The sequence below is a fragment of the Pavona decussata genome, unplaced genomic scaffold (genome assembly GCF_977016875.1).
Source record: "Pavona decussata unplaced genomic scaffold, jaPavDecu1.1 SCAFFOLD_157, whole genome shotgun sequence".
Lineage (NCBI taxonomy): Eukaryota > Metazoa > Cnidaria > Anthozoa > Scleractinia > Agariciidae > Pavona > Pavona decussata.
In genome coordinates, this window is record NW_028145569.1 from 1438186 (window position 1) to 1461414 (window position 23229).

The 23229-nt window shown below is 39.0% G+C and overlaps 3 protein-coding genes across 4 annotated transcripts in view; all 3 read right to left on the minus strand.

The window, feature by feature from the left end:
* LOC146465125 (spliceosome-associated protein CWC27 homolog) overlaps positions 1-9919 on the minus strand; it is a 37488-nt gene extending 27569 nt beyond the window's left edge. For both annotated transcript variants that reach the window (XM_085129037.1, XM_085129038.1), the window contains exons 1-9: positions 9789-9919; positions 8018-8153; positions 7283-7324; positions 6735-6766; positions 6112-6255; positions 4445-4543; positions 3235-3332; positions 1982-2051; positions 7-96 (exon numbers count right to left, since the gene is read on the minus strand). In XM_085129037.1, coding sequence (XP_084985163.1) covers positions 7-96; positions 1982-2051; positions 3235-3332; positions 4445-4543; positions 6112-6255; positions 6735-6766; positions 7283-7324; positions 8018-8153; positions 9789-9830 — 753 coding nt within the window. In that variant the 5' untranslated portion in view covers positions 9831-9919. The remainder of the gene's footprint in view (positions 1-6; positions 97-1981; positions 2052-3234; positions 3333-4444; positions 4544-6111; positions 6256-6734; positions 6767-7282; positions 7325-8017; positions 8154-9788) is intronic.
* A 1125-nt stretch (positions 9920-11044) lies between these two features.
* On the minus strand, positions 11045-15828 carry LOC146465128 (uncharacterized). Its single transcript, XM_085128929.1, has one exon. The coding sequence runs from the start codon at positions 15541-15543 to the stop codon at positions 12943-12945; it is 2601 nt and encodes an 866-aa protein (XP_084985055.1). The 5' UTR covers positions 15544-15828; the 3' UTR covers positions 11045-12942.
* A 3978-nt stretch (positions 15829-19806) lies between these two features.
* On the minus strand, positions 19807-22506 carry LOC146465129 (uncharacterized). Its single transcript, XM_085128928.1, has one exon. The coding sequence runs from the start codon at positions 22324-22326 to the stop codon at positions 19816-19818; it is 2511 nt and encodes an 836-aa protein (XP_084985054.1). The 5' UTR covers positions 22327-22506; the 3' UTR covers positions 19807-19815.
* Between the last annotated feature and the right edge of the window lie 723 nt (positions 22507-23229).

Below are 23229 nucleotides of genomic sequence, written 5' to 3' on the forward strand. Positions count from 1 at the left end.
GTGTACCTTGGCACCTGAAGCTGTGGTCTCGACAACTGGTTGTGAACTCAGTTTCGGATCATGCAATACATCATGGCTGCTCTTCATCTTCATTGTCTGAGAAACAAAACAATATCCACCAAATAAGACTATAACAACCAAGTAAACCAAAAACATGATTGTTATGTGAATGAAATTAGAGTTTAGAAACCAATGAAGAAAAGCCATTTTTGCGAAAAAGAGAACAAGCCCAGGGGGGAGAGGGAGGGGGCACTCCAAAAATAAAAGTGACAGGGGTGATCACCTTTTAGGGTTGAAAAATCATGGTTTGGTACCCCTTAGACTGCTAAATCTAAAATGACTTCCTTCAGAGGTATGGTGGTAGCTTTTGGGGTATTGAGCCAAAAAATATTTAAGGGAGTAAAAATATTTTACGAGTGAAAGGCGTTAAAAGGAATAGTCTTTATTTCTATAAAAAATTGTCAAAGTGTCAGTTACATGTAGTGTATTGATTCAGAGTTGGTACCTCTAAGGGGGGAAAAATTTGTTCAGACCACACCCACAAGACAGAATTCTGGTACCTTTTAGGGCTTCTTTAAAAAAAAAATTTCCACAATCACCCCTGTCACTTAAATTTGATAGTCCACCCCTCCTCCCAGGTCCCGGGAGACAAAGAAGGAACACTAAGGGACAGCCAGATGGAAACTAGGAGAAAAGGGCCGGGGAAAAGGGATGAAAACTGAAAAGGCCTAGGTGAGTTCTCCCCTATAGATGCCCTAAAGGCATGTGGCACCCCAGATGGTAGGGTTTTATAGCCTCGTTGTTTGGAAATTGAGTCACAGATTTGGATTTTGCCATTACAGCCTGACACTGGGTGTCAAGGCAGCAGGGCTCAGCAGTTGGGGCACTGGACTTGTAATATGTAGGTCATGGGTTCAACTCCTGCTCTAGTCAATTTGCCAGAGTTGTTTACAGTTGCCCTAAGTTCAAAAGATTTCAACCTAGGTTGATTTGTATTTTCCTTTGTTTTAGATTTAAATTACCCCACCTTAACAAAGGAAAATACAAATCAACCTAGATTGAAATCATTTTAACCTACAATATAGCCAACTGGTCCACCTCTGGTCAGTTGGGATTTCTAACCTGTTCTGTCGATTTTGGATAATGTTTCTCATCATTTGAGTGGAGTGCCCGAAAACTAGCTTGGTATAGCTAAGCATACATCCACTATAACCCTTTAAACCCTAATATCAAAGCACAAATTCTCCTATCTTGCCCCCATACTTTTCTTATACAGTACTCGGCAGAATTTAATAAAACATCAACAAAATTCACCTTGGGTGATCATATCCTTAATTCCCATGACCTCAGAGATTGAATAAGCATTGATATTACAAGGAGAAGTTTGATGCTGATCACTGTTAGGGCTTATTTATTAAAGGGATAAACAAAACACTTTTATTTTAGATTTTTTATTGGACCTGTACCCTATGGTGTGAACTGTGGCATATTTAATATAATGTAAAACAAAGGGAAGCTTAATTAGGTCTGAAAATGGGTACAGAAAAAGGAGTTTTTTACGTGCAATTGAAACAGAATTGTGCAGTTCCAGATAAAATCCACACCCACCCCATGGAAGGTCATTGGAAATTCCTAGGGGGAGGGGGGTCTAAAAAGCCAAAATTTTAGAAGAAAAGTATGGTGCTAAACTAGAATTTCCTGGGGGGGGGAGGGGATGCAAAACAAAAAAGCCTTCCATGGGAGAGTATGGATATTTTCTGGAACTGCACATTGGGAGAATCAGTAGCACTCCACCACCAAAAAGAAACTAACGGTAAAAGAATGTGGAATACAATGATCACCCCTCTTCGTGAAGTGGAAGGCGAAGAGGATAGTTGAGACTTTCCTTCTCCCCCAGGGGTCACACATACTTTCTAACAGTTTTGTTGAGCAAATCACTTTGTATAGTATTTTATTACGTATTTCATTTTGTAAACCCAACCTTGCCAACTGAAACTACAGTCGATTCATCTTCTTCAGCTTCTTCACCAAATGACAACAAACTGAAATTTCTGTACAAAGGAAGCAACAAGTTGTAGCAACAATAACAACTAATGGGTAAAACAGGTCAGGTATGTACATGGACTCCAACAAAGAAATAAGGCTTGTGGGTAGGAAAACAGGACCTAAATGGGTGGCAGAAAACAAGCCTATGAAATGAGCACCCTTCTACAACCTCTATGTTTTTGCCATCTTGAATATAAGCCTTATTATGATAACAACCTTGAAATACGTACAGTACTTGCTATTTCAAGAAGAAACTCACCTCTCCCCTCCCCCCGCCACCCCTGAAGGAAGTACTCAGGGATATTAGGGGTGGCAAGTGTGAGTGCAGCCAAACTCTTAGACACCCATGTCCTACAAAGTTAAAACTTGGCCCAAAAAATCCAAAAGCCCAGATGGTAACCTGAAAAAGTTAGTCTTAAATAATGTCAGCCATCTCCCCCTTACCCACAGGGGACGTGGGAGAGAGAGAGATCTGAATTCTGAGCATTACAATGCTGTCCGGTGAGGTCACCCAGTAATTTATGCACAGTGCACCCCTACAGGTTACTAGGAGGAGGAAATGGCTGACATATCAGACAACAACAATCCCTGCCAACATCATCCTTTAAACAAAACTTCTGCTAGAAAATGTCATAACTAAACAAGTCTGCAATGGCGCTAATTTTAGGCTTAAAGACTAATTGGTCCTTGCACCTCCCTGTCCCTAATACAAGTAAGTGAGCTTCCAGGCTCCTCCACTTCTCTAGTAGGGATACAGAATGGTGCTTGAAAAATGATGGTCTCCGCAAATTTCCGGCAATTCTCGGTATCTCCAGCTTGAAAAAAATAAAGCGAGTCTCAGAATCTTGTATTATGAAATTTGAGTCTCGGAGTCGCACAAGCCATGCAAAAATTTCATCGAAATCCACCAAATCTGATTTATCAAGAAATAATTTCCAGTACAAGGGACAGAGTGCTGTAAAAGTCTCGTGTTCAGATGTCTAGATCACGGTGTCTTGTACTTGGATTTTTGAATTGCGGCATCTCTGGCTCAGATTTGAAAAAAGTGGTAAAGTTTCAGTCAGATTGGATTTTTATGAAGGTCTCAGCACCTCGGCAAGCCTCGGATTTTACCATTCTAAACCCCTTCTAGTATCTCTCTCAAGTGGTGGATCATGACAGCACAAGTATTAATGCAGTGCCACCTACTTTGTCCCTTTAACCTTTCTTTTCTTTTCCTCTGATTTTGCTTTAACTTCTTCCTTTTTCTGCCTTGGAATAATATCTTCAAACGGATTATATAAAACCTGAAAAAAATCAAAAAATTAAAAGCATCATAAAGTAGTTTGTTCTCAGTTCTATTTCCATTTTCATCTCTGGGGCTGAGTGCATGACCAACCAATGGAGCATTCCAGATTGCTTTTAATTTGTTAATATTATAAATAAAGGGAGATGTAAAGAATCGACCATAATAGGACACAGAAAAAATCCGAGCCCCAGATGGGATTCGAACCCATGACCCTCCACGTTCTAGATCGGATGTTCTAACCCCTGAGCTACTGAGGACTCGTTAGCGAGCAAGGGTCATTTTTGTGGGTTGGACTTGCGAACCGCATCTCACAGTCACACAGTCACATTAAGGCTTAACTGCATTACGCAGTCACATTAATTGCAAGAAATGCCTCGCCAATGAAGGAGCCTCCAACCAACCAACCTATACCAACCTATGCCACTGCATGATATTAATATAATAATTATAATTATTATAAATAAAGGGAGAATGTTTTGGCTTAGAATCACTGGCATTTTTTAATTGTTCCAATGTTTTATCTACTGCTTTGCACTTTGCCTGCAATACATAGAGTTCCAGAAAATACCCATACTCCTCCCACGGAAGGTTTTCTGTTTTGCACCCCCCTTCCCCAGGAAATTCCATTTTAGCTTCTTACTTTGCTTCTAAAATTTTGACTTTTAAGACCCCTCTCCCCCTAGGAATTTCCAATGACATTCCACTGAGTATGGATTGTTTTTGGATCTGTACAATAAAAACCTATGGGCAGTATTCTTGTTTTTATCACAAAACAAAGAGCAAATCTTTTCTCCCACTGTGCAGCACACGTATCTCAAATGTGGTTCTAGTCAGTGTTTCTGTGCCCTTTGGAGACACTGCTTATTAACTTTGGCAATAGGAAAGTACTAAGTCACAGGAACTCTCTGTTAGCTTACATTACTGGCTGTTGTGCCATTAGATCGCCACAGAAAATCACAGGGTGGAGGGGGGGGGGGCAGGCTACTTAAACTACCCCCACCACCGTGGCAGAGAGAAGTGCCACAGGGATATATCCCGAGAAATGTGTGTCAAGGCTCATGAAGGACTCTCACAAAAGTTATTGTAAGTAGCAAAATAACAATATCCCACCTCTGAGCTCTTGATTTTCGGAGGAAAAAGTGGCCTGTCATCTTGGCCAACTTCACAGTCTTCCATCTTGAGCATGTTATAGATTGTGTCTCCCGCAACCTTTTAAACAAGTATTTAAAAATTAAGGTAAATAATCTGCTGTCTCCAGCTTTGCTCCTTAGTGGTACAAAAACAGACACTGAACTAGTACAAGATGGTTTACACACTCTCTCAAGAAACTATTATGCAGCATTACATCAGGACTTAACCCATGCAAGGACCCATACAGATTTTTTAATGCATATTATCACAAAATTTGTATACAAATATTGCACAACTCTTCCTAAAACTAAAAAGGGTCTTACATGTGCAAACTTAGATTACATGGAAGGGGTACTCCTTAATATGTACTACACTTATGTCAGTCTATACGTATCTGTCATCTCAAAGAGTATATTAGTTTTAAAAATGTTTAGGTCTAAAAATGGCTATGGATTTTAACCATTTTGGTCTGGAGTCTGATGTGGATTTTAAAGGCCAGGCCCTAGTTACTCAAAGAGCAGATAACTTAATCCAGCAGTTAAGTTACTTTCCAGTGCAAAAAGTGTATTAATTTATTGGAACGCATTCCAAGAAGCTAAGTTTACCATAATCAGCCATGTCTCAAGTACTACAGGTTAAAAGTTTGTATAATTTCCAGATTTCTAGTAATTTCCAGAACATAATTAACTTAATGGCTAATTGTGTTTGACATAGGAAGAACGCACTCCTAATAGACCATATTCGTATTCTTGGTATTGAACTGGATCGAGCTTGCAATGGAGGCACTGACAGGGGAATATATTAGAAATTATTAAAAACTGCATCATTATATAATCCAATTCGAGGGATTTGATTGGCTTAGCGGCCATGGTATATGAGCAATTATACCATGGCCGAGAAATGGCGACCATTAAATTGCCTTCTGGTCGTTCTTGCACAGCGAAATCAGTAAGATCTAGCAATATTTCTCGGTTGTTTTTAATAAAACAATTATTCCACTTGCGCTTGTTGGATATGAGATGATTATTGCCAACTCGGCGCTACGCGCCTCGTTGGCTATCTATCATCTCATATCCAACGCGCGCTCGTGGAATAATTGTTAACTATTTGCATGTGAAAAGATTTCCCCATATAAGCCTCGTGTGCAAGCTAGTTCCAGCGAATACGGTCTATATGGGTTGGAGTCGAGATTGTATGGGACAGCATTGATTGTTGAAATGAATTGATCTTGGGACACGTATCTGGCACCCCCCACAGATTTTTTTGCAGGGGTGGATGACATCACAGAGGAGAGAGAGCCTGGGATCAAGATCATCAAATTCACCCCCTAATCTTTGATTATTACCAGTTGAATGGTCTAGGAACCATGGAACCAGGGACGAGTTGCATAAAATTTACAGCGGGTGCAAATGCTATCGTTAGACGTTAAAATACTAAATGTGACTGGGCTGAAGGTCTGGCGTTAGCAGTTACGCCCGATGTTAAATTTTATGCAACTCACCCCAGATCTTTCTGGGACTCCCAGGACACTTACAAAACCTGGATCTAAGAATAATTTTAATTAAAAAAAACAATCCAGAGAGAATCCCCCGACTTGCAGGGATGCCATCTATGAGGTTTATACCCTTGTTAACATGGTTAATTACCTTTCCAAATATAGTGTGTTTCCCATTCAGCTCTGGCGTTGCTCCAAGAGTGAAAAAGAACTGACTCTGGTTATCATTTGGGCCTGCATTTGCCATTGCAACCAACCCTCTCCGCACAAAGCGAAGCCTCTGATGGAATTCATCCTATGAAAACCAAGATAATTATTTATATGAAACAAGTTGTAAATGAGAATGATGTATTATGCCGACACAGGCATACTCTGAAAAAGGATATCCAAGTTCTCCCAGCGGAGCTCAACCTAAGACCTACCAATTACTAGTTTGGATGCTCTACCACTGAGTTACAGGTGACTCGTGGCCTGAGCTAATAAAATGCAGTTCAGTCACATAAGTCATGGGGTGAACAACAGTTAACATTAAATATTAAATAAACATTAATATGTTTAATTATTTTCCTTTGACCCTACACAGCCACTATAATAAAGCTAACTGATTTTTTTTGTTGACACTGTCAATTTTTCCCATTTTATCCAACACTAAGTGAAACTTGTTTAACAGCTTGGCAAAAATCAGTTGGTACATGTAGTTTAGGACTTAGGACTCTTTTGAAGTGAAGGCCTGAGAATTTAATAACAAATTTATTTGTTATTCACTAAACTCACCTTGAATGGTTGGCCATAAATGGACTCTCCACCTTAAAAAAAAAGGAAAAATAAGAAAAACACTGCAATCTTTAGAAAGGCCGTAATCTTAAGGCCGATGTAGAAGGTCCAGCGCTTGCTTATACAATATACAATACAATACAATATTTATTTTGTTATATACAACATTTACAGACGGCTGTTGCATACGATTTCTGTAGCACGTACTGTTCACATCATACAAAAAAATCGTACACAACTCTTGTCATTTAACATTGTCTTCGCTAACAAATTTTTTTTAAAAATCCTGCGATATTTTACATGTTCCACACAACAAGTTGCAAGTTTCATTTACATGAAACAACTTGTATTGTAAGCTTGTTGTCAACATGTGGCATACAACAAAGTTGTATTATAACATTCCAGTTGAAAGTAGTATCGCCCTTCCCCAGCAAACTCCAGAAAGGAAACATTTCCATGAAGTACTAACAATCTTTAATTCAAGACGTGACCTAGCTAAGATGATAAACAAGAATAAATATTATCTCGAAGAACATTTTCTCACTCACCCATTCCTGTACCGGTTGGGTCGCCACCTTGAACACAAAACCCTAAAATGGAAAAGAGCCAGAAATTTGAGCTTGTATGTGTCAAATTGTTAAATAATTTGTTCTTACAGTTTTATTGGTCAATTAATTAATTAATTAATTAACAGCAAATTATAAATATGAGAGAAAGAAATATGAAAAGAAAGACCAAAAGGGTTAGCGCGAACGGGATATGATACCCATGCGAGGCACAACCCCAACCTAAGAAAAATTGAGTAAAAATGAATTAATATATTCATTATTTATATCTCATCATTTATACTCATTTATCATGAGTGTGAGTTTATTTATGTCTTAGCATAATCTTAGAAGAGTTTTATGAAGATGACGGAAATTGCTCCAAATAAGCCCTACTTTGGCACAAAGACCAGCTACTGTTATGTATCATATATGAAACTTCATTGCATATTTGATTTTTGGATAATTTGCAAGTTCTTCCTGTTTATTCAGGAGAAATTGCTAAAAGCTGATAATAGTTAATTCTTTCTCTGGGAAATGATTTCACATTTTCTTCCTGGTGCTCTAAGAACAATATTTCAAGTTAAAAAAGAGGTTCTTTGTTAAATATCTGAGTACTTACAACCAAGATATATATGGTATATGACAAAATCTCTGTGACAGACTGTGCACCTTTAAACTGAGCTTTTAAAAGTTTAACAGGCCAATAGAAAGTAGCCTGAAATGCACAATTCTTACCCTTGACGACCCTGTGGAAAATGGTGCCATCGTAATAACCCTCCAAGCAGAGTTGGATAAAATTTCTGCAAGCTTTAGGAGCTTCTTTGGACCACAACTCAATGTCGATTTCCCCACATGTTGTGGAAAGGAGGACCTGTGATAAACAAAAACAAAAAAACATCAGACTAGGTAATGATGAACTTTACAGCAACATTCTGACAGATTCCACAGCTCGTTGGGGATGGGGAGGGGAGGAAGTAAATCCTTTTATTAAAAACTGGATCACTGTATAGTGGAATAATTCCAGGCCACGGTATAGGAGACGTTAATTACCCTGGCCAAGAAATAGTGACCAAAATTGTGTTCTGGTTGTTCTTGTAAAGAGAAATCAGCAAGATCTAGTAATTTTCTTGTTTTGAGAATGATGAATTAATCAGTAAGTGACACAGGCATACTCAGAAAAAAATCTGAGCGCTCCTATCAGGAGTCAAACCTAAGACCTTCCGATTACTAGTTCGGATGCTCTATCACTGAGCTACAGGAGACTTGTGGTCCTCGGCGAGCTATTAGGTCATTAAACTAGGTTTGTTTTTTATAATTGTTTAAAAGAATTTTCTTGTTGGATAAGATGATTATAGCCAACTTGGCACTACACAATTTGTTGACCAACTATCATTTCATATCCAATGCACGCTTGTGGAATAATGAATTTTTATTGTTAAATACATTGAGGCTATTTAGGTATGCGCACCCCCCAAATAACTGGGTTTTGGTGGTTTAGATCTGAAAAGCAGCATTAATAGTATCTGGTCTATGGAATTCTATAAATCTTGCAATTTGATCAATTCTGGCAGCAGTCCCATATTTTTCAGTAAATACCCACAGAACCGGGTTGATTGGTTGCAAGACCTGGGCCTAATTGTTTTCTTGCAAAAATAATGTTATTCACCAGCCTACGTCAGTCCATACTGGGAAAAACTGTACCCTTTGTCTTGACTTACTAGATCCCTCAGATCTGTTTGTATTGTGGTAACCAGTTTGTAGGCCAAAGTAGAGCAAATTAAGAGATAATTCTATTCTAAGGCCTATGATCAGGGCTGTCAACTCTCCCGGATAATGCGGGAGACTCCAGATTTTGAACCGTATCTCACGGTCTCCATATTTATGTCTGTAATCTCCCGGATAATTTTCCTGAAGTTTGCTATTTGTCTTCGATTCGATTTTCCAACAATGAAATCTCAAATGTTGAGCGTTGTTTGAGCCACTGTTTCATTGACTGAAAAGAATCATGTAACCCCCCCCACCTCCCCCCACTGAAGCCGTTAATTTAGCCTTGATGCGACGCCCCTGCAAGGCGCTTTGTTGTTGCTGGCAGGGAAGTCATATTCTCCTTATTTGAAGATGTGGGAGGTTGACAGCCCTGTATGATCAATGCAGGAAACATGCATGTTCTTGTCATTTTTGCATAATTTGTAACCTGCAGGAAAAATTGCACTGTGGAACAGAGCAGCTTTAGCACACAATTTCTCTAATAATTTCAAACTGGCATCAATGTGTTTCCTATGGTAAATATTAAATTGAAGCAGTAAAATATACGAGTTCTGACCCATTTGCTTTATTTCAAAAATTTCCCTTTGGATGCTGTACCTCGATCAGCGTGGTTTGCAGAGGTATCTTAAAAACTTAAATCCGCTGATCGAAAGTTGGTGCTGCATCTGGCTTTGTGTTTCTCTCTGTTTTAAAATTCCCCCAATGATAACTTGCATAGTTAGATTGAAACATATGTTACCTTTCCATTTGTGGGTGGTTCCTGAATGTATATGTTGCTCATTATTTGAAAGATTCGCTAGTTCGTTGTTGATAAAAACTCCTGTCGATCTTTTTCTTGACCGAATGTTCCAAAACAGGACAGCGGCTTTGTTCCTCCAGCTCCACGCAGTCGCACTCACGGTCGTATTCAAACATCCAAAATGGCGGCGATTATCGGGTGTGGAAAATCAGGAATCTGGAATACCGGAAAGTTGGAATGTGAGAAAACCAGTAACGCGGTAATGGTTACCATAGAAATGCAGTTGGCCTTACCACCTTACTGTAGGAATGATGGTAATAAAATTATCGTTTTGTTTTAATAAGTAAATTACTGTATTTTTAGTGCCTGCATGCTGGGACTGGTGGATTGCTGGAAATGCCTCGCTACTTCTTTGTTGATAAAAACTCTTGTTGATCTTTTTTCGATCAAAGATTTTTCTAAACAGGACTGCTTCCCTATGCAGTTTTGAAACAAATCCATTTGAATCAAATATTTCAAGATGGCAGCTATTAGTCATATGGAAAAGCTAGAAAAATTATCTGGCCGGATTCGTCTTATTGGAATGCAAGAAAATCCAAACACTGAGATTCTTTTGATTTACATTTACCCGAGAAATCCAGTTGGCATTACCACAAAAATAATGATGAGAACAGAATGGGTCTTGCCAATGCCATCCTTAGCACCCACTCAACAAACAAAATCAACCCACATATGACGTCAACACCAGGAATCAAACCCGGGCCACATTGGTGGGGGGGGGGGGGGGTGGGGGGAGTACTCTCACCACGGCACCATCACTGCGCCCCAAATGAGACAATTAAGGGAGCAATCAAATCATGGTGAGGTAGTTTTCCAATTAGTTCTTTTCAATCGATAAAAGAGAACTATACCGGATGTAATCAGCCTTTTGCTACCATTTACAGTTTTTGGTTTGAACCCAAGAGTCATTGTCATAAGAACGAAAATAATAATCATCCGGGTGAGTGTAATCCTGAGAAGGACTGTTTGGGATGACTTTGACTGAGGTTTCAACAACCTGGGCGGAAGTCATCTTCAGAGTCAATTAACAAGGAGGAATGTCATGTCATAGCTACAATAGCAACTATAAAAAAGTTAAGAAAATGTGCAATGTATAATTATTTTTATTTACCTATTAGTATCCAAATGTTATCAAATTTGAATAACTATGAATATTTACGTTTAACATTTTGACTATAAAATAATGTACAGCAAAATTGCTTAATACAACTACAAGTACTAAATGAATATAAACTTACATAAGTGAAAAGTACTTCCCAATGATTGTATTTGGCTGTTAAATTATACACTGCATTAAACAAATTAATTAACTTTATTTTTTAACAATGTTAATCTAAACTGTTAACCCAAAAGATAAGTTGTCACATCCAAACAGTATGTTTGGATGTGCAGTCTGCTCATTGCACATGCAGTTTTTAAGGCTAAATTGTAATTTCAATAAAATGTAATGTAAAAACACTTTTTTGAGATTCTTTCATTGCCATCAAGGAACAAAAACCTTTCTGTGACTAGTATACACTCAATTGAAAAAACGTTGTCAGATCCAGAAACCATGAATAACAAGAACCAATAACTTTCTGAGAAGTGTTTGACCTAAATGAGGTTATTTAACATAACATAACATAGCATAACATAACATTTTATTCAGGAGGCTTTAACATAACTACAAAAACATCCTGAATAGGGAAATCGTGAGGTTAACCCTGTACAGAAACAATTTCCCTAACTAAAAACTTGCAAAAATATTTTAAAATTCCTAGAACTAGATAAAATTCGATGGCTACTGATTCAATAAATATTCAAGTAAATTTTAAGTCTACTCTTAAAAACAGATAATGATTTGGCATGTACAACAAATCCTGGCAAGTCATTCCATTTACTTACAATGCGAATAAAGAAAGAATATTTGTAGCAATTACAAACTGCTCTTCTCAAGTAAAGTTTATAGCCGTGGTTAGCTCTTGTACAAGTACTTTTAGCAAACTCAAAGAAATCTGGGAAAGAGAGGTGATCAATGCCAAAACCTATCTTCTTAACAAAAAATAAAAGCACATGCAGTTTTTTGGGCTACACTTTTTTGCATATTTCTTGTGGACAGCAAGACAAAAAACAGAAAAAATAAAAGATGTGAATGTTAATAATATATTCATTATTAGTTAGGTAACCCCATTATTCCATCAGGTTCCATTATTCACACTTTGCACAGGACGTTTTTTCTATCAAGTGAACTGTAATTTACAACATCTAGCCTCTGAAGTATCCCTAACAAATGTACAGTCTCAAACAATATCATAACATTACTGCTTAAAAAATAGCCTGCGTGGGCTCACCGGAAAGCCGGGTACGAGGGCCAAAACGAGTGGCGAAGCCGCGGGGAAATGGGGCAAGGACAACCAGAAAACTCGCGGTTCCTCGCAGCCCGTTGACACGGCTTTGCCGCGACTGTCGCAGTTCTCTCCCCATTTCCCCCGCAGCTGCACCACACATTTTGGCCCGGCTTTCCCCCCACCAAAATCGCCAGCTATGCAGGCTACTTAAAAAAATAAGGGGGATGAGTAACTAGGAATTCCTGCCTAAAAAATTGTAAACACATACTTATTTACGTTTGCCACTGGACTAAAATCTTAGAGCAATTTTTGTACAAAGAACAATACAATGGGAATGTTCTGTCCAAAAAGCTTTCATCTCAAATGTGAAAAAGTCAGGATTTTACCCTCAGACTCTTTAAGGAAAAAGTCTAATTTAGAGCTTGATACGACACTTGTCATAGCTACTGATCTAATATAATTATACTAGCCTGCGTAACTGGCAGGATACATGCCAATGAGCAGCAAAGCCAAGAAGGGAAAGAAACATTGTTTCATTACTGTTAAGAAAATACAAACTTTTTTCCCTTCTGTGAGCTAGTATACACTTGAATGGAAAAACTTTGTCAGATTTCAGCTTTGTCAGCGAACAAACAGCAAAGCAAATAACGGAATGGGAAAAAGGCTCCGCTGTTAAAACTTAAATTTGCATGCCCACAGTACTGTCAGCTACACAGACTACAGACCTGGGCCTACTTGTTTGAAAGCCATTACACGCTAATCACTGATTAAAACTTAATGACTACCTCAGCCAACTTTTCTCTACCCTCCCCATTGTAGTTACTGAGACATTCTTTGATAAACTCAACAACGTAACCCCCAGGTAATGCGTTACTTAAATTAAACTGTGAATGTGTTTCGAGGGCATCATACAGTTTTAATGTCAGCAAAAACATTGGTCTCTGGCGAGGATCAGGTCTAGTAGCATAAGACCCTCGTTCATATGTCGCCCACTTTAGGTCATCATCTCGAACACTGGGGATGGAACTAGTTTGCAAAGATTCCCGTATTTTTTCAATTTTTTCCCTCTCTTCTAAAGTTAAAATCTCTTTGAAGTGCTTTTGTGTTGCAACTCCCACCACGTTTAATTGACCTCCGTTCCAACACAGTATTGGGCCCCCAGAATTACCAGAATTTAGTGAACAATTCAGTACAGCTAATGTGTGACCTGACAAAGTTCTCTTGGAACCAGAAACATGCCCAGTCACAAAGAGGGCTGTTTCTTCTGTATGACTCATGGGAAAACCAAACGCAAGAATTTGCATCCCTGGTAACAAGGAGTGGTTTGACAACTGCAATGGGCAAACTCCATTTTCTCTCAAGTTAAGCTCTCTGCAGTAAAGCAAGGCCAGATCTTTACCTGCATCATGGTGGACGACCTCACATGGGAGCTCGCCAATGACTGCATTAGAAATACAAATCTCCTTAGTGTCATCATTCTTGTTAGTTGTGTCATTCACCACATCTTTCACCCTCAGCTCCGTCTCACTTTGAGAGTATCTGTGTATCTCAGTTTTAACTTTCTTACTTTGATCATTCAGTACATCTTCAATGACGTGCTTATTAGTGATTACAAAGTGATCATGAATGATGAAACCAGAACCATGCTCAATTTCAATCTTCTTAGTAGCTTCAGCAAACTCTTCTTCAATTTCAGCCCTCTCTTTATCTGCCCTTTCATTCCTACTTTTAGACTTCGGATCTTCATCAGCAAGGAACCTTTCACGAAACTTTTTCCCATCAAAGTGATCAATTGCATTTTTAATTTCAAAAATGTCATATGTCTGCCGGGTCTTTGGGATCCCATCTTTCTCTTCTTTGGTGGAGAATATGTCCGAGTCGCCTGGGACAGGGCCTGCAAAACAGTCCCTGATTCGATGCTCTGCTTCATTCCATGAATATTTATTCAATTGCTTTTTGGCTTCCTGATACTCTTTGAAGACAGCATTCCTTTGTTCTCGAGCTCCTTTTTCCAATTCAGAAGGTTCAGAGGGCTTTGAATTATAATGGGGCATGGCTTCATGGCGGACACTTTCGTAAAAAACCCGAACCACTCTGTGAATATCAAAAATGTCATATGTTTGGTTGTCTTTTGGTTCCCTGACTTCATCTTCTCTAATAGGAAATATTGCCCTGGTGTCCAATGGCGATGGACTGACAAAGCAACCTCGTACCCTTTGCTCCACTTCACTCTTGGAGTATTCATGTAACACAAGTTTAGCTTCCAGGTATTCCTTTTCTACTCCACATCTACATGCATCAACTGACTTCTTCAGTTCATCACACCCAGCTCCTTCATCTTCTGGATATTTCTGAAGTACTTTTTTTTCCTCATCCAAATGATGAAGTGCTTTGTCAATGTCAAAGATGTTATATATTTGAGTGACTTCACCTCTGCTATCCCTTTTAATTGGAAGTACATCTACATCTGAAGGAAAGCGAGACTCACTGGCAGGATTTATGTCGTAGCAATCCTTTACTCGTTTCTCTGCTTCAGCTCGAGAATATTCTCTCAACATTTTGTCATTGGTGCAATCTTTGGCTTCTTTCAACTCTCTTTCAATGTCATCCCTCTGGGAATTGTGTTTCTTCCACCATTCGGGCAGATCATTACCGTTAACGCGTTTATAGAAGCAATTCTGATAATTAAAAAAACTTGCTTCATCCCAGTGAAAAACAGCATCGTAAATGTCAATAATGCTGAAAAGTTCGTCTTTTGGAACCCACCACGAGTTATTATGGAGTAACCCCTTATCCCCAGCAAAGCTTCCAGCAAAGCAATTCCTCACCCGGCGCTGCGCAACAATCCAGGAATATTGGCATTGTTTATCTGGGTTATCAGCAGCTTCCTTGTATTCTCTTTCAACTTCAGCCCTCCTCTTGTCAATCAACTCTTCCATTTCATCATACCTGGGTCCAGGATTTGGGTATTTCTCAACATAAAGAAGGTTGTCAAAGGCAACAAGTGCATCGTGGATATCAATAATGTCATAAAGTTTATCCTCCTTCCTCGAAGTCCCATCTTTCCGGGACTTCAGGATGTCAAAGGCAACAAGTGCATCGTGGATATCAATAATGTCATCAAGTTTCTCCTGCTTCCTTGAAGTCCCATCTTTCCGGGACTTCAGGATATCATAAAATGAACGGTTATCACGCAGAAGGTACCCCTTCGGATACTCGCCCGCATAACAATCCTCTAATCGCCTCAAAGCTACATCCCAAACATATTTCTTTAAGTTATCTGGTCTTCCATAAATCTTGACCTTCACACAGGAATTCAGAGCTTTCCTCCCTTCGTCGCCCAACACATCGCCGTTAGCATGAAGCATGCCTCTTTTAAATCAGCTGCGCTGTCCTCAGGCAGGAATCGAAGTCGCCCATCACTATGATCTGTACATCTCCGTATATCCAGTAGTCTGTTTAATTTATGTCAGAAGCTTCCATAAAACTCGAACGGACGATTATTGACAGAAGAAGAAAGTGGGCAGAAAGAAACACAAGTATGCAGCGGACTATGTACCGAAGGAATGGTGCAATACCCAGGTAACCGGGCCATTTCTGAGAAAACTGCCGGGGACTTCCGGTAAGCATCATTCTGATCCTTGCATTTTTGCGCGGGCCTTATATTGGGAGGATGGACGAAGTTTGTAAACTTTCTTTCTGGGTCTCCAAGAATGGGTAAGCAACTTCAGAAAGAAAGTTCGAAGATTTCTGGAAGTTTTAACTTTAAAAAGAGTATTAGAATTTTGATAGCCGGAAAAATCGGCTATCGGCTATGGACGATCCCAGTGACCGCTTCCGGCAATTCTACTTTTCAATAAAACCTGGATCTAGAAACTGGAAAATTCCATAAAAAAATCACCTTTTTAATTTGTGATCTACACGCAAAATGAAAATACGATACCTTTCTTGTTGATTTCACTCGCGTTTATTAAACCTGAAATAAGTGCCACATTTTTCTCAGATAAGGTGGAGTTTTTTTAGGATTTCTCCCAGATATTACTTAAGTCAATTTTCTCAAGTTATTGCTCTATTTCACTTATCACGAAAAAGTCAAAATAAGAAATTTTTCGAGTTTTTTCAGCTTTTCGCTGTTTTCATCGGAATAGAAAAATGTCGACTTTTTTTCGGTTTTCTTCACACCGCCATGATATTTCACTTCTTTTGTCCATTGTTCGTAGTCACGCGCTATGGCCCATCCGAAATCGGCTACCACGTGCATTTGGTAGAACACTCGACTCGCGTTGGTGTTCTACTTTTTGCTGTGCTACACCGTGCTGACGAGAGCCAATCAGCTCGAAACAGCTGTCCACGGTTGCCGCATTCTGTTGATTTTCGGTTTGGTCAGTCATATAACAGCAATTACGATTGTCTGCAAGCTGCCTTTGTCCACTCCAGCTGATGAGATCAGGAAATTGAGGCAATGGAATCCCATTTCTTTGTATTACATTAAGAGACTGCTCGGTTCTGACCTATCAATCCTATCATAGTCTAAATAAGGAGGATCTAAATATTTTAATTTCAAAGGCAAAAATTACAGCTTAAGAAATTCTTTAAATTTAGAAGTGCCAAGACCAAGAACTGAAATTGGCGGGTCTTCTTTTAAACACAGAGCCGCCTTAGCATGGAATCTTCTTCCGCATCATGTAAAGGAATGTGCAAACTTAAAATCGTTCAAGATTGAGCTGAAGACAAACAAGCATCTTCTGAATAGCATAAATTTTGCCAGAGGTTCCTGCTGTGTTTCAATGAAAAACGATGACTTTCTATACTTTTAGGTACGAAATTAATATTTTTGTTTGTATTTGAATTATCTGATTTTCATGGTAATTAAGAAGATTTTTCACTTTGTTTTCCCTAATTTTAATTTATGTATTTAAATGTGATTAATTAGCTGTAGTTAGGCAGGTCCACATCAGGACTTCGGTCCTGCCAATTCACTTTTAACCTGCATTGTTAAGTAAAGACGTATGTATGTGTTTGTATGTCTCTATCATGTCGCTGTCGTGTTAAGTTTTCCACGCAGTCCGATCAGCCTTGCAGAAATCCGAGTCATTTATATTTTGGCTGATTAGATCTTTTACAGATCCTGCGTATACCTGCAGCATTTTCGTCGTGCGGCTCCTTGCTTACTGTTTACCTTTGTCAAGAAAAGGCTCGAAACTCGGATCAGAATCATTCCTACAGGGTTCACAGCTACAGATGGAACGATTCTGATCTGAGTTTCGCGCCTTTTCTTGACAGCTGTTAGTATCCAAAAATAAAAAAATTGGGGGTAACCATGCATTTTTTAGAGTAATAAAGCTTCAATGTTGAAAAAAAGCCATACATTGCTCTGTATTTTATAACTTTTAAAATTATTTCTGCTTGATTATCTCTATAAAATGCATGTTTACCACCAATTTTCTTTTTGGATTCCACTTGCCCCTGCTCAACTGCGCAAAAATACTTCTGTAGGCACCGTCCTACTGAGAATACTAAGTTTTGTAGCTATTTGCAAAATTTACCTCGGTAGGTTTTTTTTTTTCAACTCAGTTACTTTTAGACAATCGCCGCAACAAGGCGCCCTTGTCTTTGGAACTTCAAAATGGGCTTTGCGTTCTGCTGTGATTACTTTTTCACTGACCAGAGGTACGCATAGAAATCAGTTTATTCAAGCTAGTGCCTTGTAAAGTTTTTTAATAAAGGCCCCCTATCCTCACGTATCCGTATTCGTTTGGCCTTCAATAACATCTAATTGCAAAAAAAAACTGAAGTTGAGAAAAAAATTAAAATGTCCCCGCCTATTAGGCTGCGAGTTTCCAACATCCTCTTCCCGTCCCAAGGAGCTCCTTGGGACAAGAGGAGGAGAGACTCTGCGATCGAGGTTGTGAGCAGTCGTTTTTTTTTTTTTTTTCACTCGAAAATCCACAAGGGAAGAGCACAAAAAACTGAGCAGGCATGAAATTCGAAGCACGAGGGTCAGTCACGCGCGAAAGGGGCAAAACATTCGAAAATCGTCTTCACTCTTTCTTCCCCGCAGGTTTTCAAGGAAAAGAGAGACTGCTCACAGTCTACTGACTACTAACTGCGAAGTCGACAAGTATTAAAACTAAGATATTTCCTTTTAATATTTTGACTATAAAATAATATACAGCAACAAGTACAAACTTGCTTAATACAACTACAATTAGTAATATAAGTACAAATTAATACTTAGCAATGATTGTATTTGGCTGTTAAATTATACACCGAATTGAATAAATTAATTAATTTTATTTTAGTACAGAGTTAATATAAACTGTTAGCCCAAAAGATAAGTTGTCACATCCAAACGGTATGCAGTTTTTAAGGCTAAATCGTAATTTTAATAAAATGTAATGTAAAAATGCTTTTCTGATATTCTTTTATCACCAACAAGAAATAAAAAAAACCTTTCTGTGACTAAGTATACACTCAATTGAAAAAACAATGTCAGATCTAGAAACCATCAATAACAAGAACCAATAGCTTTCTGAGAAGTGTTTGACCTAATGAGATTACTTCTACGTTCTTCTTAATAAAAATAAAAGCACATGCACTTTTTTGGGCTAAATTTTTTTCATATTTATTGTGGAGAGCAAGACAAAAAAAGGAAAAAAGAAAGATGCAAATGTTAATTATTTTTTAGCTAACCCCATTATTCCATCAGGTCCCATTATATTTCACACTTTGCACAGGATGTTTTTTTCTATCAAGTGAACTGTAATTTACAGCATCTAGCCACTGAAGTATCCCTAACAAATGTACAGTCTCAAACAATATCATAACATTACTGCTTAAAAAATAGCCTGCGTGGGCTCACCGGAAAGCCGGGTACGAGGGCCAAAAGGAGTGGCGAAGCCGCGGAAAAATGGGGCGAGGGCAACAAGAAACCTTGCGGTTCCTCGCGGCGAAGCCACTCCTTGACACAGCTTTGCCGCGACTGTCACGGTTCTCTCCCCATTTCCCCCGCAGCTGCACCACACATTTTGGCCCAGCTTTCCCCCCCCCCCCCCCCCCCACCAAAATCGCCAGCTGCGCAGGCTACTTAAAAAATTAAGGGGGATAAATAACTAGGAATTCCTCCTTAAAAGCTTGTAAACACATACTAATTTACGTTTACCACTGAAGACTAAAATCTTAGAGCAATTTTTGTACAAAGAACAATACAATGGGAATGTTCTGTCCAAAAATCTTTAATCTCAAATGTAAAAAAGTCAGGATTTTACCCACAGACTCTTTAAGGAAAAAGCCCAATTTAGAGCTTGATACGACACTTGTCATAGCCACTGATCTACTAGCCTGCGTAACTGGCAGTATATATGGGCCAATGAGAAGCAAAGCCAAGAAGGGAATGAAACATTGCTTCATTACTGTTAAGAAAATACAAACTTTTTTTCCCTTCTGTGAGCTAGTATAAACTTGAATGAAAAACTTTGTCAGATTTCAGCTTTGTCAGCGAACGAGCAGCAAAGCCAATAACGGAATGGGAAAAAGGCTCCACTGTGAAAACTTAAATTTGCATGCAGACATTACTGTCAGCTACACAGACTACAGACCAAGGCCTGGTTGTTTGAAAGCCATTAAATGCTAATCACTGATTAAAACGTAATGACTACCTCGGCCAACTTTTCTTTACCCTCCCCATTGTATTTACCAAGACATTCTTTGATGAACTCAACAACGTAACCACCAGGTAATGCGTTACTTAAATTAAACTGTGAATGTGTTTGCAGGGCATCATACAGTTTTAAGGTCAGCAAAAACATTGGTGTCTGGCAAGGATCAGGTCTAGTAGCATAAGACCCTCGTTCATATGTCGCCCACTTTAGGACATCATCTGGAACACTGGGGATGGTACTAGTTTGCAAAGATTCCCGTATTTTTTCAATTTTTTCTATCTCTTCTGATGTTAAAATCTCTTTGAAGTGCTTTTGTGTTGCGACTCCTACCACATTTAATTGACCTTTGTTCCAACACAGTATTGGGCCCCCAGAATTACCAGAATTTAGCGAGCAATTCAATACAGCTAATGTGTGACCTGACAAAGTTCTCTTGGAACCAGAAACATGCCCAGTCACAAAGAGGGCTGTTTCTTCTGTGTGACTCATGGGAAAACCAAACGCAAGAATTTGCATCCCTGGTAACAAGGAGTGGTTTGACAACTGCAATGGGCAAACTCCATTTTCTCTCAAGTTAAGCTCTCTGCAGTAAAGCAAGGCCAAATCTTTACCTGCATCATGGTGGATGACCTCACATGGGAGCTCTCCAATGACTGCATTAGAAATACAAATCTCCTTGGTGTCATCATTCTCGTTAGTTGTGTCATTTACCACATCTTTCACCTTCTGCTCTGTCTCACTTTGCGAGTATCTGTGTATCTCAGTTTTAGCTTTCTTAGCTTGATCATTCAGTATATCTTCGATGACGTGCTTATTAGTAATTACAAAGTGATCATGGATAATGAAACCAGAACCATGCTCAATTTCAATCTTCTTTGTAGCTTCAGCATACTCTTTTTCAATTCCATCTCTCTCGTCATCTGCCCATTCATTTTTACATTTAGACTCAGGATCTTTGTCATCAAGGTGTTTATCTTGGAACTTTTTTACATCAAAGTGTTCAACTGCATTTTTAATTTCAAAAATGTCATAAGTCTGCTGGGTCTTTGGGATGCCATCTTTCTCTTCTTTGGTGGAGAATATGTCCGAGTCGCCTGGAAAAGGGCCTGCAAAGCAGTCCCTGATTCGATGCTCTGCTTCATTCCATGAATATTTATTTAATTGCTTTTTGGCTTCCTGATACTCTTTGAAGACAGCATTCTTTTGTGCTTGAGCTCCTTTTTCCAATTCAGAGGGTTCAGAGGGCTTTGAATTATCATGGGACATTGTTTCATGCCTGACACATTTGTCAAAATCCCGAACCACTCTGTGAATATCAAAAATGTCATATGTTTGGTTGTCTTTTGGTTTCCTGACTTCATCTTCTCTAATAGGAAATATTGCCCTGGTGTCCAATGGCGATGGACTGACAAAGCAACCTCGTATCCTTTGCTCCACTTCACTCTTGGAGTATTCATTTAACACAAGTTTAGCTTCCAGGTATTCCTTTTCTACTCCACATCTACATGCATCAACTGACTTCTTCAGTTCATCACACCCAGCTCCTTCATCTTCTGGATATTTCTGAAGTACCTTTTTTTTCTCATCCAAATGATGAAGTGCTTTGTCAATGTCAAAGATGTTATATATTTGGGTGACTTCACCACTGCTATTCTTTTTAATTGGAAGTACATCTACATCTGGAGGAAAGTGAGACTCACTGGCAGTATTTATGTCGTAGCAATCCTTTACTCGTTTCTCTGCTTCAGCTCGAGAATATTCTCTCAACATTTTGTCATTGGTGCAATCTTTGGCTTCTTTCAACTCTCTTTCAATGTCATCCCTCTGGGAATTGTGTTTCTTCCACCATTCCAGCAGATCATTACCGATAACGCGTTTATTGAAGCAATTCCGATGATTAAAAAAACTTGCTTCATCCCAGTGAAAAACAGCATCGTGAATGTCAATAATGCTGAAAAGTTCTTCTTCTGGATCCCACAACGAGTTATCATGGAGTAACCCTCTATCCCCGGCAAAGCTTCCAGCAAAGCAATCCCTCACCCGGCGCTGCGCAACAAGCCAGGAATATTGGCATTGTTTATCTGGGTTATCAGCAGCTTTCTTGCATTCTCTTTCAACACCAGCTCTCCTCTTGTCAATCAACTCTTTCCATTCATCATACCTGGGTCCAGGATTTGGGTATTTCTCAACATAAAGAAGGTTGTCAAAGGCAACAAGTGCATCGTGGATATCAATAATGTCATAAAGTTTCTCCTGCTTCTTTGAAGTCCCATCTTTCCGGGACTTCAGGATATCATAAAATGAACGGTTATCACGCAGAAGGTACCCCTTCGGATACTCGCCCGCATAACAATCCTGTAATCGACTCAAAGCTACATTCCAAACATATTTCTTTAAGTTATCTGGTCTTCCATAAATCTTGACCTTCACACAGGAATTCAGAGCTTTCCTCCCTTCGTCGCCCAACACATCGCCGTTAGCATGAAGCATGCCTCTTTTAAATCAGCTGCGCTGTCCTCAGGCAGGAATCGAAGTCGCCCATCACTATGATCTGTACATCTCCGTATATCCAGTAGTCTGTTTAATTTATGTCAGAAGCTTCCATAAAACTCGAACGGACGATTATTGACAGAAGAAGAAAGTGGGCAGAAAGAAACACAAGTATGGAGCGGACTATGTACCGAAGGAATGGTGCAATACCTAGGTAACCGGGCCATTTCTGAGAAAACTGCCGGGGACTTCCGGTAAGCATCATTCTGATCCTTGCATTTTTGCGCGGGCCTTATATTGGGAGGATGGACGAAGTTTGTAAACTTTCTTTCTGGGTCTCCAAGAATCGGTAAGCAACTTCAGAAAGAAAGTTCGGAGATTTCTGGAAGTTTTAACTTTAAAAAGAGTATTAGAATTTTGATAGCCGGAAAAATCGGCTATCGGCTATGGAAAATGAGTTTTTGAAAAGACCGATTTTCAGTGACCGCTTCAGGTAATTCTACTTTTCAATAAAACCTGGATCTAGAAACTGGAAAATTCCATTAAAAAAATCACTTTTTCAATTTGTGATCTACACGCAAAATGAAAAATACGATACCTTTCTTGTTGATTTCACTCGCGTTTATTAAACCTGAAATAAGTGCCACATTTTTCTCAGATAAGGTGGACTACTTTTGAACGCGATGGCCCGCCATGGAAGAGATCATGATAATTAGATATCCTGATATCTTAAAGATATCTTCAAGAAATCACGATATCCACTTTTGACTGCGATGGCCCGCCATATTCTCCCAGATATTATTTAAGGCAATTTTCTCAAGTTATTGTTCTATTTCACTTATCACGAAAAAGTCAAAATAAGAAATTTCTCGAGTTTTTTCAGCTTTTCGCCGTTTGCACCAA